At 40.9% G+C, this 15,669-nt stretch overlaps 2 protein-coding genes across 5 annotated transcripts; one reads left to right on the top strand and one right to left on the bottom strand.

The window, feature by feature from the left end:
- Positions 1–2,396: 2,396 nt before the first annotated feature.
- Positions 2,397–5,584, bottom strand: LOC148725341 (uncharacterized). 3 transcript variants are annotated; one of them, XM_088731867.1, is made up of 3 exons: positions 4,741–5,584; positions 4,511–4,659; positions 2,397–4,057 (listed from the first exon to the last, which is right to left on the bottom strand). In XM_088731867.1, exons 1-3 carry the CDS (start codon positions 4,785–4,787, stop codon positions 2,697–2,699), a joined length of 1,557 nt encoding a protein of 518 aa, XP_088587993.1. In that variant the 5' UTR covers positions 4,788–5,584; the 3' UTR covers positions 2,397–2,696. The 3 variants fall into 3 exon arrangements, with proteins under 3 accessions (XP_088587993.1, XP_088587994.1, XP_088587995.1); XM_088731868.1 differs by having other exon boundaries at positions 4,553–4,659; XM_088731869.1 differs by lacking the exon at positions 4,511–4,659.
- A 3,692-nt stretch (positions 5,585–9,276) lies between these two features.
- On the top strand, positions 9,277–11,739 carry LOC111329230 (uncharacterized). 2 transcript variants are annotated; one of them, XM_088731842.1, is made up of 3 exons: positions 9,277–9,429; positions 9,515–9,624; positions 10,084–11,739. In XM_088731842.1, the coding sequence occupies exons 1-3, from the start codon at positions 9,383–9,385 to the stop codon at positions 11,448–11,450; spliced, it is 1,524 nt and encodes a 507-aa protein (XP_088587968.1). In that variant the 5' UTR covers positions 9,277–9,382; the 3' UTR covers positions 11,451–11,739. The 2 variants fall into 2 exon arrangements, with proteins under 2 accessions (XP_088587968.1, XP_088587969.1); XM_088731843.1 differs by having other exon boundaries at positions 9,296–9,429; positions 9,524–9,624.
- Positions 11,740–15,669: the final 3,930 nt, after the last annotated feature.

Below are 15,669 nucleotides of genomic sequence, written 5' to 3'. Positions count from 1 at the left end.
GTACAGGTATATTTGTCCTTCAACATCATCCGCGGACAAATACCGAGCTTAATCCCACGCCAGGTGGAGGTTAATTTTTGTATGATCAATTAAGAAAAAAAATTATTTTTCTTGAAAAAAGTATGACCAGTGCACCTTTCCCTCGCCAACAGAAGGATGTTCTCCATTCAGCCACCCTGCTGCTATCGTGCCATGCATCTATGAACCTGGTAGTGACTCTGGCATCTTTGAGCCTGCCCGGTGAAACGGTACCACGCACCTTCCACGGGGATTTCGCTGTCACATTCATTGGCCCCACTGTAGGTATTCTTCTTGTCAGCGCTGTCCAGAGCTTTGTAGCGTTCGCACTCTAATTAAAAAAAAAAAAACGTCTCCGCATGTCACAAACTCACTTGTCAATCCATAGCAACAGTGTACATTTATTAAAGCGGCGGTTTTTTTTTTTAAAAAAGTGGTGTTCTACTTTTCACTTAAAACGCTTAAAACCTCTCAGCACGCATTTCAACATATTTGAAAGTCAACATTCGCAAGATAAATTCACTTTTGTGGTTTAAAAACATTTTTGTGCTCCTGTTGAAGGAGGGTCGGTAGCCAAATAAAAAGCCTAACCTTTTTACTTCAGTTTAAACCTGGGCATTTAAAAGCGTCGCTTATATTTTTTTTCGATTTTATCACAACGTAGTTATGATTTTACATGTGAGTCTGCGAAACTTGTGACGCGTAGAGACGTTTTCAGTTCGTTAGACGTTTCGACACATATCAATCATGCCTGGGTAAACGAAAAGGATTTGGAATTCGTGGTAACCGTTGGGTACTGACCGGCATTTTGTTGCTTAAGAATGAGATGCCTCTGTGAGTGTCTGCCATGACCTACGACGGCTCAAATTGATGAAAATTAGGAGAGAAGACCAGCGAGACTTGCTTTGGGCCAATAGTTGTTTTGCGTAATTTAGGATAGACAAGTAATCTACAACTTCGCCATAAGTATAAAATGACAAACATGGTTTGAGGTATTGCAGAAAATGTCCTGACAAGGAAAGACTTGTTTGGAGTTAGCGGGAAGCTTTAGTCATCAAGGGTTCACGAGTTACAGGGATGAAAACAAAGTCAGGGTATGAATGATAAAACTCCTGGAGTTCGATTTTGGTTAAAGGTCACGCGGCATTTGAGTTAGAGAGGGTTCGAGTCATCTTGGACCTTTGGAAGCGTTCGGAATCTACTAGCAATATTAACGTGCTTCTTTCTTCAGCTCTTCAATCTCTCCCTCCGCAGCAGTGAGCCGCTCTGTCATTTGTTTGATCAGCGAGCAAGCTGAAAATAAGCTATGACATTGGTCTATGAATCACTCTAGTGAAGTTACGCTTTAAATAAAAGGTCAAATAATTAACGGAAGACTTGGTCTCAATTTTCAAAAACCGCAGAGAAGTGAATTTAAACAGCTAAGTTGCACTCAACTTTTTCTTATGTCAACACTTTTCTTACTCAACTTTATCTCTAAATGTGCGCCGTGGTGAAGAATTTAGAAATCCATCCTAATCGCTATTTCTTTGAAAAAATCTTTTTTTCAACTACAAAAGGTTTCAAGTTTATTAGGTATTCAATAATGAATTTTATCTATGCATTCTTCTAGTTCCTTCACGCTTTCCTCCAGTTCCGTAACCCTGTTCAGTAGCTTCTTAAATCTTCCTCGTCTTTTTCTTCTGGTTCGTTTCCGATCCATTTCGCCTTTCCAAATCTACTCTAAAAGATCCTTGTAATAGCTGGTAAGCTTAACCCGGGGGAGACGGGTACGTCCTACAGTGAAAGGCTAATGTGAATGTGCTGCTGGGTGGGGTCACAGTTTCGCGTCTGATTTCAATATCATGGGTTATATCTTTAATAGAGTTACTAGAATGGGGTCGCACGTATTTATGGGATTATGGCGATAAGAAAATTGTGTTAAGTTGGGATTTGAAAATGAGAATGATTTGTAGTTGAAAGTTGTCACTGTTTCACCAAAAGTGACTAAGATGATCTGAGGTTTATAATTGGCCACAGAATAGAAGATAATGGAGGAGGGGACCTGTGAGGCAAGCAGAATATACCCAGCAAAAGGTAACCCACCCCAAATACCTCTCCTCCTCCCCCTTCCTCGAAGCCTTATCGCCCCATCAAGGGAAAAGAAACATCAGAACTACCCGTTACGAGCCAGAGTAACTCTAAGGCCGCGGAGATCAGCCGAATATACGTCAAATCCCTTTCTCCTTCAGAACATACCATAGTTATGGGAAGGGAGAGCTAATTTTTGAAGTATGTTTCACTAATACAGTAAACTGGTAGACTCTTTTAATTGCGGTCTCCTGGAATTAAATAGGTAATTTCCATGGGATATATGTGTAATGGCTACACAGGAGATATCAGTGACATGGAAGAATCTTTATTTGTAAGTAGTGTTGGCAGTTGATCCTTAATGTACCATAACAAGCCCTACGGGATGAATTTTCTGCGAAGACATTTTTTGCGAAAAAAAAACATATATAAATAGCACGCCATCAAATGATAAATGAGACGAAGTTATGGCAACGAAGACGACTTTGTAATTTATACCTGCAGGCAGTAAAAGAAGTCTCTTGCGCCGTAGAGAATGTGTATACTGATACTAGGGTGTTAAGCGTTAATTTTTACAACTTTTCCGATATTGCATGCAAGTACTTAGTTTAGTAAGGTGGAATGTCCAGTTTGTATGCAGAATAGTTGTACGCATTTTTGATTTCCTGGTCGATATCCTTTGTCTCACATGATGGAGTACCTGCGTCCGCTTGAAGCTTCACTGGCGTCGAAGTCCCATAATACACGTTGTCTCTGTACACGTGATGTTGAGACGGATCGCCATTGGTCAGCCAAATGCATGTGTACTGAGTAGGGTGACTAAAACCAACGATCTCAAATACGTTAGCAGAGTACTTGATATTCTCATCCTTTCCCACCGAGTGGGGCTCATAGTAGCTTAAACTGCTTTCTCGTTCGCCTGGGCTTGTTCGTTGAACGAGGTGATTCCCGTAGATGACTACATTCTTGAGACCATCGTAAAGACAGGCCTTGCGTTTTCTATGCGAATACAACAGAATTCCTGTGTCATCGACGTAATTACGAGTAAGCCAAAGATCTTTTCCATTTCGCGCTTTGATGCCACCTGTTACATTCGCAGGCCAGCCTCTGACGTAGTTACCTGTCACTTCCATGTGATCAAAGCCTTTAAGGTACATGGCGTGGTCTCTGTGTTGGCCGGTATTGGGACTACCGTTGAATATGTTTTCCGCTATTTTCATTCTTTTGTCGCACTGGTCATAAAGACAACTTTTAAAGTAGCCTTGGTCAGATTTAAGATTGTAACGAGTCCTAAGGAACTCTAATTTCTCTTTTTGATCTCGCCAATGGGATACTGGCTCAACTTTGGAAGACAACCAGTCTAATTTACTTAACTCGAGACCACATACGTTGTCGGTTACCGAAACGTTCACAGTACCACTAAATCTGGAAGCAACTCCATATGCACCTGAATCACGTAAAAAGACGTTTTTGTAAACACCACTGTTTCCAAGCTCTTTCATTTCTAATTGTCGCTTCTGTCCGTTGCTTGCAGATGGACTTACCGATGAGAAGAATACACAGCTCTGTATTATAATATGACTTGTAGATGATGGCCCTTGGTTTTGACCCTCGAATACTACAAGAACTCCGTCAAAATACAGATATATCAGTAAAACACTCTTTACTGGTGAGGAATTGTGTATTCTTATGGTGTATGGAGTCGACGCCTTGATAACAGCAACACCGCTCTGGGTTCCATGCAGTTCCACTGAGCCAGTTATAGCAATATCACCACTGACCAGATACTCACCACGAGGAAAGAAAACCTTGTTGTTTGTGGAACCTTCTACGTGTTTAATGATGGCCTTTATGGCATTTGTGTCGTCCTTTCTTCCATCTCCAACCGCAGCAGTTAAGGAACCTCCAGGTTGCTTCACGTTGGTCATTCCAGCAGGTACGTCATCTGACCCTGTCAGATAGTTTGGAGCTGGGAGCACAAGGAGAAGAGAATGTGTTACAAAGATCTTTCCAGTTTAAAAATTTCCCCGTATAGTTACCACGCGACTGGATCTTGTCAGCGATTGAAGGTCAATACCTGCAATCGGGTTACTCCAACACAGCGGTGGAACGACGAGCATGCTCAGGGAGATTGGCAAGAATGAATTCAATCAATCATGTGGATCCACAAAGGGGAAACAAAAGTTGGGAGATGTAAAACTTAAGACTTCTCGGGCACAAAGCTATTCTAATCACGTATGAACCTGTATATTCAATTACCAAGCGTGCTTGTGAAGAAGCTATTTTAATTGGCATGTAACAAGTAATTTAAAAGATTTGAACCTTTTTCTTCCTGAATAAAATCGGCAATTTTGCCGAATAGACATAAACACTGTTATTTCTACAACCAGTCAGTTTGACGATATTCGTATTGTTCTCTTACGTTCAGCGACCTTGTGAAAGTTAATCCCTTTCGTAAGCTTACTTGATTGCTTTTTTATCAAGTTTTGCTGCGCTCCATCGTGATAAATAGGTGTCTTTCTTCCCAAGTTATATTTCCCAGAATGCTTTCTGGCAGCGCTCCTTCCCATCCTCCGGTGGAAAAAAAAGATAGCGTCAGGATCGTACAGGTTTTTGTTTATGTTTTATATCATTACTTCTCTCAACACTTACCTAAGAGCCAGGATGATGCTCACAAACAGAACTACGCCTCTGGTCATGTTAAAATGCTTATTATGAAACAGTTTTTCTTAAAAAAATCGCCGAGTCCAATAAAGAAGAGTTGCCTTATGAAAAGAGTGTCAAAACACAACTTTATAATACCAGCCACTGAAATATAGATGATGTAAATAACTGGATTAGGTCAGTTTGTTAGGGCAATCGTGAGTTGGCATTATCTTATTCAATCAGTTTTTGTTCACACTTGTTTTATGGATGTCAAAGCAGTTCTACGAAGTTCTACCAAGTTGCCTACTGCCGCAGTACCTTAAAACAAGTCAGTTAAGATATAAGGGAATCTTAATTTCAAGAAGGAAATACTTTTTTCGGAAGCGGATTTAACATTGATGTCATTACAGCTGTCACAATTTTGGCTCTCATGAGATGTTACCCGTAACAGAACGCTCTACTTCTCCTTTCGACATTTATTATTTTAAACGAGATTTCCACGAACTTGTTTACTGCCGCAGTACCTTAAAAAAGTCAGTTAAGAAATAAGTGACTTTGACGGGTTTAATACGAACCAACATACTGACAAGCTCCCACTTGGCTTGTTAGCTCACTTGGTAGAGCACTGTACCGTTATCGCAAAGGTCATGGGTTCAAACACCGTACGGGCCTGAATTTTTTTCAGGCCCTATTTCCACTTACTAGATATATAAGTAGGCTTCATGACTGTGAGGAACGCTTTCATACATTACATGAATCCGCAGTACGCATATATACCTCTCATATATTCAAATTCTTTGATATAATTGCATTTTACTTTCAAAAAGAAGATAGTTCTTTCGGTAGCGGATTTAACGGTGACGATGATGTAATTACAGCTGTCACAATTTCGACTATCATGAGATGTTACCTGTAGTCGAACGCTTTACTTCTTCTTTAGACATTTATTATTTTAAATGAGATTATAAGAGGTTATACTGGTGAATTTTTTATTTTATCAACTGAGTTCATAATGCAAATTGGCCTCCGTAGAGTTTCAAAGGTGACGTTTCGAGCGTTAGCCCTTCGTCAGAGCGAAACTTTTGCTCTGACGAAGCCCTCTGGCTCTGTGAAGCCAGAGGAGTCAACCACAACCACGCAGGGGAAATTGGACCCCCGAAAATCGCCAAGTTGACTACATCCATCCGACGAAAAGCAACAGACAACTTATTCCGACCAGCATTGGGCCAATGCTGCTTTGCTTACTTTGCCGAACCCATGCGAAAAGACCACAAGATCCGGTTGACCTCGACTTTACTATCGACGAATCCAGCATCTCTGAGGGCCTCCTTCGAGCAGAAGTCGAAAATCGTGACTGGCAGTACCTGGTCTTTGCGACGGGTGAACAACTAGATAAGTTAAGCAATGCCTAGCGGTACTTCTTTGACAGAACATTCAAATTGTGTCGCCGCCTGTCACTCAGCTCTTTACTCATAACACGTTCGTCCGCCAAGGTGACCACGTGAAGCAAGTCCTCCTCCTATTAGATTCAGACTCGTCTTGTCTCCGAGCGCAAGCTGCAGCAGATACAGAGATCAACTTACCGCTAACTGCAGAGCCGAATCTTACATTTGTGGGAAGCATTTAACAACAAGCAGAATATTCGCTACAACATTTACTGAAGGGATGTGCAAACATGAACAGATCCGTAATCGAATGAACTGAGCGCTATCACGACACGTCATTAAGTTTAGTATATGAGTAAACAAAAGATTGTAACTCAATTCAGTTTTATGGTTTCTCAAAATTTGATCTTTTAATCATATTAACATAAGACTGTTATGTAGGTGAATTTAAGATGGAGTAAAAAAATTCAACCGTGTCTAGTGAAAATATTCTATAACTTCCGCAATTTTTGTTCCAGGCCTTACCCTTGGTGTTCGCGCTTCAAAAGTGAACACCACTGAATGACGTCTTCGAAACTTATTTTTGTTATTCACAATGAGAAACCAACCTTATTTTAAACATATCTGACGTGGAAAACATACTTAACATGGGAAACAAACTTTATCATTAAGAAACCACCGAGCTATGTTCGAAACGACTCAACTGTTTGGCTGCGAAACGTCCTAGATGGGTACGAAAGGACTGGTAAACGAGAGACGCGGCTTAAAGAATGTTTTAGGGAACTGTACTAAAGAACGCCTCTTGCACTGCACAAAAAAAGGAACTTCTGGCACATTTCGCAAAACGTTGAGAAGTAAGGATTTTCGAAGTTAAATTTCTCATTTTCCCTGCCTTTCGTTTCCTTCCGAGGAACTTTTGGATTTCTTTAAGCCATTGTAAACTGGTGTACCCCATTTCGGTACATGACCCTACCCGCGAATTTCAAAAAAGTTCTTTCTCACGAAACTTGCCAAGGGGTTCAATGCTGCATTTCATTGGTCGGCAGCGTGGCTACATTGACACGCGCATGAGGTGCGAAAACTGTTAATTTCTTTGAAGGCCAAAAGTCTGATTTTTATCCAGGTTGCAACGACTTATAAAAAATTTATAGAGTATGTAGATTTGTTGGATTTTCATGAAAATTGTGTGAGACTTTTACAAAAATTATATTCGAAATATTTCTTTGTGACGGCGCGGAGCTTGAACCAAAATATTTACTATTGTCCATCTTCAAACTGAAATTTCTCAGAAACCGATGGAAATTGCCAAGTATGTTTTACACGTTAAATATCTTTAAAATAAGGTCAGTTTCTCATTGTGAATAACAAAAATAAGTTTTGTGGACGTGGTGATCATTTTTGAAGCGCGAACACCGAGGGTAAGGCCTGGAACCGAAAATGCAAAAGTTGTAGAATATTTCCACTAGACAGGATTGAATTTTTTTATTCCATCCTAAATTCACCTACATTACAATCTTATGCTAATGTAATTAAAATATCAAATTTTGAGAAACTATAAAAATGAATTGAGTTACAATCTTTTGTTTACTCATATACTAAACTTAATCATGTGTCGTGATAGCGCTCAGTTCATTCGATTACGGATCTGTTCATGTTTACGCATCTTTTCAGTAAATGTTGTAGCGAATTCTGGTTGTTGTTAAATGCATCCCATGAGTATAAGATTCGGCTGTGCAGTTAGCGGTAAGTTGATCTCTGTATCTGCTGCAGCTTGCGCTCGGAGACAAGACCAATCTGAATCTAATAGGAGGAGGACTTGCTTTGTGTGGTCACCTTGGCGGACGAACGTGTTATGAGTAAAGAGCTGAGTGACAGGTGGGCGACACAGTTTGAATGTTCTGTCAAAGAAGTCCCGCTAGGCCTTGCTTAACTTATCTAGTTGTTCACCTGTCGCGAAGATCAGGTGTCGCTTGTCACGGTTTTCGACTTCTGCTCGAAGGAGGTCCTCAGAGATGCTGGATTCGTCGATAGTAAAGTCGAGGTCAACCGGATCTTGTGGTCTTTTCGCATGGGTTTCTGCAAAGTAGGCAAAGCAGCATTATCCATAACTTTCTGTAAGAGTACTTCTTCTACGATCGCCGCTGCTGGCCGGAATAAGATGTCCGTTGCTTTTCGTCGGATGGATGAAGTCAACTTGGCGATTTTCGGGGTCCAATTTCTCCTGCGTGGTTGTGGTTGACTCCTCTGGCTTCACAGAGCCAGAGGACTTCGTCAGAGCAAAAGTTTCGCTCTGACGAAGGGCTAACGCTCGAAACGTCACATTTGAAACTCTTTACGGTGGCCAATTTGCGTTATGAACTCAGCTGATAAAAGAAAAAATTCACCTGTATAACCTCTTATAATCTCATAAAAATAATAAATGTCTAAAGAAGAAGTAGAGCGTTCTACTACGGGTAACATCTCACGAGAGTCGAAATTGTGACAGCTGTAATTACATCATCGTCACCGTTAAATCCGCTACCGAAAGAACTACTTCTTTTTGAAAATAAGATGCACTTATATTAATGAATTTGCGGATTCATGAAATGTATGAAAGCGTTCCTCTCAGTCGTGAACCCTACTTATCTAGTAGTTGGAAATAAGGCCTAAAAGAAACTCAGCCCGTACGGGGTTTGAACTCATGACCTTTGCGATACCGGTACAGTGCTCTACCAAGTGAGCTAACAAGCCAAGTGGGAGCTGGTCAGTATGCTGGTTCGTATTAAACCCGTCGAAGTCACTTATTTCTTAACTGACTTTTTTAAGGGTACTGCGGCAGTAAACAACTTAGATCGTGGAAATCTCATTTAAAATAATAAATGTGAAAAGGAGAAGTGGAGCGTTCTATTACATCTCATGAGAGCCAAAATTGTGACAGCTGTAATGACATCATCGTTAAATCCGCTTCCGAACAAGCTATTCCCCTTTTGAAAGGAAGATTCATTTATTTCTTAATTAACTTCTTTTGAGGTACTGCGGCAGTAGACAACTTCGTGGAACTGCTTTGACATCCATAAAAGAAGTGTGAACAAAAACAGATTGAATAAGATAATTCCAACTCACGATTGACCTAACAAACTGACCTAATCCAGTTATTTACATCATCTATATTTCATTGGCTGGTATTATAAAGTTTTGTTTTGACACTCTTTTCATGAGGGGACTCTTCTTCATTGGACTCGGCGAAGTTTTGAAGAAAAGTGTTTCTTAATAAGCATTTTAACATGATCAGAGGTGTAGTTCTGTTTGTGAGCATTATCCTGGCTCTTAGGTAAGTGTTGAGAGAAGTAATGCTATAAAACATAAACAAAACCCCGCATTATCCTGATGCAATCTTTTTTTTTTTCCTATCGGAGGATGGGTAGAAGCGCTGCCAGAAAGCATTCTGGGAAATACAACTTGGGAAAGAAGACGCCGCCTATTCATCACGATGGAGCGCGGCAAAACGTGATAAAAAAGCAATCAAGTAAGGTTACAAATACGAACATCGTCAAATTGACTGGTTGTAGAAAAGACGGTGTTTGCGTCCATTCGGCGAAAATGCCGATTTTATTCAGGAAAAAAAGGTTCAAATCTTCTAAATTACTTGTTACATACCAATCAAAATAGTTTTTTCATAAGCACGCTTGGTAATTGCATATACACGTTCATACGTGATTAGAAAAGCTTTGTGCTCGAAAAGTCTCAAGTTTTACATCTCCCAACCTTTGTTTCCCCTTTGTGGATCTATCTGATCAATTGAATTCGTTATTGCTAATCTCCCTGAGTATGCTTGTCTTTCCACCGCTGTGTTGGAGTAACTAGATTGCAGGTATTGACTTTCAATCGCTGACAAGATCCAGTCACGTGGCAACTGTACGTAGAGTTTTTTAAACTGGAATCGAAAGATCTTTCTTAACACGTTCTCTTCTCCTTGTGCTCCTAGCTCCAAACTATCTGACAGGGTCAGATGACGTACCTGCTGGAATGACCAACGTGAAGCAACCTGGAGGTTCCTTAACTGCTGCGGTTGGAGATGGGAAAAAGGATGACACATCCGCCATAAAGGCCATCATTAAACACGTAGAAGGTTCCACAAACAACAAGGTTTTCTTTCCTCGTGGTGAGTATCTGGTCCGTGGTGATATTGCTATAAGTGGCTCAGTGGAACTGCATGGAACCCAGAGCGGTGTTGCTGTTATCAAGGCGTCGACTCCATATGCCATAAGAATACACAATTCCTCACCAGTAAAGAGTGTTTTGTTGATATATCTGTATTTTGACGGAATTCGTGTAGTATTTGAGGGTGAAAACCAAGGGCCATCATTTACAAGTAATATTACAATAGAGAGCTGTGTATTCTTTTCATCGATGAGTCCATCCGCAAGCAACGGACAGAAGCGACAATTGGAAATGAAAGAGCTTGGAAACAGTGGTGTTTACAAAAACGTCTTTTTACGTGATTCAGGTGCATATGGAGTTGCTTCCAGATTTAGTGGTACTGTGAATGTTTCGGTAACGGACAACGTATGTGGTCTCGAGTTAAGTAAATTAGACTGGTTGTCTTCCAAAGTTGAGCCAGTATCCCATTGGCGAGATCAAAAAGAGAAATTAGAGTTCCTTAGGACTCGTTACAATCTTAAATCTGACCAAGGCTACTTTAACAGTTGTCTTTATGACCAGTGCGACAAAAGAATGAAAATAGCGGAAAACATATTCAACGGTAGTCCCAATACCGGCCAACACAGAGACCACGCCATGTACCTTAAAGGCTTTGATCACATGGAAGTGAGAGGTAACTACGTCAGAGGTTGGCCTGCGAATGCATCAGGTGGGATCAAAGCGCGAAATGGAAAAGACCTTTGGCTTGCTCGTAATTACGTCGATGACACAGGAATTCTGTTGTATTCGCATGAAAATAGAAAACGCAAGGCCTGTCTTCACGATGGTCTCAAAAATGTAGTCATCTACGGAAATCACCTCGTACAGCGAACAAGACCAGGCAGACGAGAAAGCAGTTTAAGCTACTATGAGCCCCACTTTGTTGGAAAGGATGAGAATATCAAGTACTCTGCAAACGTATTTGAGATCGTTGGTTCTAGTCGCCCTACTCAGTTCACATGCATTTGGCTGACCAATGGCGATCCTTCTCAACATCACGTGCACAGAGACAACGTGTATTATGGGACTTCGACACCGGTGAAGCTTCAAGTACGCGGAGGCACTCCATCATACGAGACAAATGAAATCGACAAAGAAATAAAAAATCTGTACAACTATTCTGCATACAAACTGGACATTCCACCTTACTAAACTATGTAATTGCGTGCATTATCGGAAAAGTTGTAAAGGTTAACCATTTAACGTCAGTATACATATTGTCTACGGTACAAGAGACTTCTTTTACTGCCTGAGAAAAATTACAAAGTTGTCTTCGTTGCCATAATTTCGTCTCATTTATCATTTGATGGCATTCTATTCATATATGTTTTTTTTTTCGCGAAAAATGTCTTCGCGAAACATTCACTCCGTAGGGCTTGGTATGGTACATTATAAGGATCAACTGCCACCACTACCTTCAAATAAAGATTCCTACATGTCACTGATATCTCCAGTGTAGCCAATACACATGTACCCTATGCGAATTACCTATTTAATTCCAGGAGACCGCAATTAAAAGAGTTTATCAGTCTACTGTATCAGTGAAACACTTCAAAAATTACCTATCCCTTCCCATATTTATGATATGTTCGCAAGGAGAAAGGGATTTGACGTAAATTCGGCTGATCTCCGCGGCCTTTGAGTTACTCTGGCTCGTAACGGGTAGTTCTGATGTTTCTTTTCCCTTGATGGGGCGATAAGGCTTCGAGGAAGGGGGGGAGGTATTTGAGGTGGGTCAGCTTTTGCTGGGTATATTCCGCTGACCTCTTAGATCCCCTCCTCCATTATCTTCTATTCTGCGGCCAATTATAGACCTCAGATCGTCTTAGTTTGGTGAAACAGTGACGACTTTTAACCCCAAATCTTCTCATTTTCAAATCCACACTTTTCTTATCCCCATAATCCCAAACATGTGCGACCCCATTCTAGTTACTCTAAAAAAAGAAACCCATGATATTTAATTAGTCGTGAAACTGTGACCCCACCCAGCGGCACATTCACGTTGGCCTTTCACTGTAGAAAACACCCCTTTCCCCCGAGTAAAGCTTCCCAAATATTAAAAGGATCTTTTGGTGTAGATTTGGAAAGGCGAAATGGATCTGAAACGAATCAGAACGGCAGAAACTGTATTTGAAAGAAAAGGACGAGGAAGATTATTAAATCTTCCATCTTAAATCTTAAAAGGAGCTATTGGACAGGGTTACGGAGTAGGAGGAAAGCATGAAAGAACTAGAAGAATGCAAAGGTAAAATTAATCGTGGAATACCTAATAAACTTGAGACCCTCTGTAGTTGAAGAAAAGATCTTTAATAAAGAAATAGCGATTAGGATGGATTTCTATTTTCTTCACCAAAGAGTACATTTAGAGACAAAATTGAGTAAGAAAAGTGGTGACCGTGACATGACAAAAATTTGAGTGCAAATTAGCTGTTTAAATGCACTTCTCTGCGGTTTTTTAAAATTGAGAACAAGTTTTCCGTATATTTGATTTCGTATTTAAAGCCTAACTTCACTAGAGTGATTCATGGACCATTGTCGTAATTTATTTTCAGCTTGCTTGTTGATCAAACAACTGACAGAGCGGCTCACTGCTGTGGAGGGAGAGATTGAAGAACTGAAGAAACCACCGCCGACAGAACCGCCGACAAACCCCCCTCCGCTGGCTCCAGGTATATTGCTAGTAGCCGCGTGAGCTTCAACCAAAATCGAACACCTGGAGTTTGTCATTTATATCATCATTTTCTTTTCATCCTGTAACTCGTGAAACCTTGATAACTAACGCTTCCCGCTAACTCCAAACAATTTTCGTTCCCCGTCAGGAAATTTTCTGTAAGACCTCAAACCACGTTTGTCATTTTAAATTTATGGCGAGGTTGTGGATTCCTTGGCTATCCTAGATTACGCAAAACAACTATTGGCCCAAAGCAAGTCTCGCTAGTCTCCTCTCCTAGTTTTCATCAATTTGAGCCGTCGCAGGTCATGGCCTGTACCCAACGGTTACCACGAATTCCAAAACCTTTATCTTCACCCAGACATGATTGGTATGTGTCTAAACGTCTAACGAACTGAAAACGTCTCGGCATGTCACAAGTTTCGCGGACCGAAGTGTAAAATCATAACTACGTTGTGATTAAATGGAAAAAAAATGTAAGCGACGCCTTTTTATGCCCAGGTTGAAATTGAAGTAAAAAGGTTAAGCTTTTTATTTGGCTGCCAACCGTCCTTTGACAGGAGCACAAAAATGTTTGTAAACCCCAAAAATGAATTTATCTTGTGAATGTTGAGCTTCCAATATGTTGAAATGCGTGCTGAGTGGTCTTCAGCGTTTTAAGCAAAAAGTGGAACACACCACTTTAAAAAAAAAAACCCGCCATTTCAATAAATGTACGCTGTTGCTATCCTTTGACTAGTGAGTTTGTGACATGCGCAGACGTTTTAGCTCTGTTTGTTTTTGCCACATTTTAAATTAGAGTGTAGACGCTACAAAGCTCTTGACAGCGTTGATAGGAAGAATACATACAATGGGGCCAATGAGTGTGACAGCGACATCCCCGTGGAAGGTGCGTGGTACCGTTTCACCGGAGCCGTAGGCTCAAAGATGCCAGAGTCACCACGAGATCCATACATGCGTGGCACGATAGCAGCAGGGTGGCTGAATAGAGAACATCCACCCATCTGTTACTGAGGGAAAGGTGCACTGGTCACACTTTTCTCAAGAAAAAATTTTTTTTCTAAATTGATCACACAAACATTAGCCTACGTTTAGCGCGGGATTAATCTCGGTATTTGTCCGCGGACATTTGCTTCGAGAAGCGATTGACTTTCGGAGAGCGAAGCTTTAGGAAAGATGTGGGCTTCGAATAACGGATGATGTTAAAGGACAAATATCCCTGGACATTTCTTATTCAAATGAATGCATTTACTCTCTCTTTCTCATTTCCTTTATCGAAAACGGATGTTGACTTCCACCGCGATTTCATTCACAAACAAATTTATCCCTTCTACTGAAAGAACAGCAAAATACTCTCCCGCTAAAAAATTTTAAAGAAGGGCTTTCATCGTATTGGAAGCATTGTTTAAAAATTGGAGAATATCAGAGGGGAATATCACCATCCAGCTTTAGCAGGGCACATTCGATCACGCAACACATTTCATCCAATCGTGCGCTAGGGAGGAAAGTTCACAACACACAGCTTCTTCAAATGCAAAACTAAAATTTGTCAAAAAGGCTACCAAAGTGAGTTCCTTTTATACAAGTGCGTACTAGTGAGAACAAAGGCTTCATCCAGCTATACCGATCTATTCTGTTTGTAAACAATCTCTATTCACAGCATAACATTTATCTTAATTCTAACATAAGACTATACTTGTGATGAATAGACTTTTCCTTGCTAAGAATATATGAGAATCATATTTTTGAACTGCGGTTACAGAAACGCATATGAGAACGATTAAAAGCAAGAGTGAAATTAAGACCTGTACAGGAAAATATTCAGGCTTGTACAGGATTCGAACCCATGACCTCTGCGAGCCAGTGTAGTGCTCTACCAACTGAGCTAACAAGCCAACTGGGAGCTCACATGTAACCTTAACACTCAAGAAATCAACCTCCTATCCGGAGGCCCCAAGTTCAGCCTCTCTCCTGGAGTAAATGAACACACAATCACGGGCGTCAATATTTCATTCTACCGACTAGCCAACCAAATACGATGGAAACACTATCGCGAGTCAAACCCCCAAAAGTCAGATTTTCTTACCTATCCACAAACCCGACACATCTACAGACCCCAGTCTAACAACGAACTTGAAAACAAGCTGCAGAGAATTCATCATAACCACCACCTCACTCTCAAAGTACTACGACCCCAAAAGAAATGGCGGAACATCGATGGCACAGACAGAGACAGGAAAACTATTAAAGAACTCAAAGAGAAGAACTACGTATGCCTCCCAAGCGATAAAGGCACCGAGTTCTTCGTTATACAACAAGACACATACACCCAAATCGCCCTTGATCACCTCAGCAGTGCCAACACCTACCAAAAAGTACCCCGCATTTCAGCCAAGTCAGTCGAAAATGAAGTTAACACAGCCTGGAAGAAGATTTGCCTACAAAATAAAATTCCTCCCTTTGTCCAAAAAAGCTTCCTTGCGTCAAACACAGACCTGCCCAGATTCTACCATCTAGTAAAGACCCACAAAGCAGGCCCCGAGATTAAAATACGACCTATCGTATCCAACATCAATGGACCCACTCAACGCATTTCATGGCTTCTTGCCAACGCCCTCAAACCGATGCTAAAAAATGTCCCAGCCCATTTAGAAAGCAGTCTCGAACTGATTAGATGTATCCAAACCGGCAATCTCACCA

This window comes from Stylophora pistillata, chromosome 8, assembly GCF_964205215.1.
Source record: "Stylophora pistillata chromosome 8, jaStyPist1.2, whole genome shotgun sequence".
NCBI lineage: Eukaryota > Metazoa > Cnidaria > Anthozoa > Scleractinia > Pocilloporidae > Stylophora > Stylophora pistillata.
The sequence above is the reverse complement of the archived record's forward strand: the minus strand, read 5'-3'. Positions and strand labels throughout refer to the sequence as shown.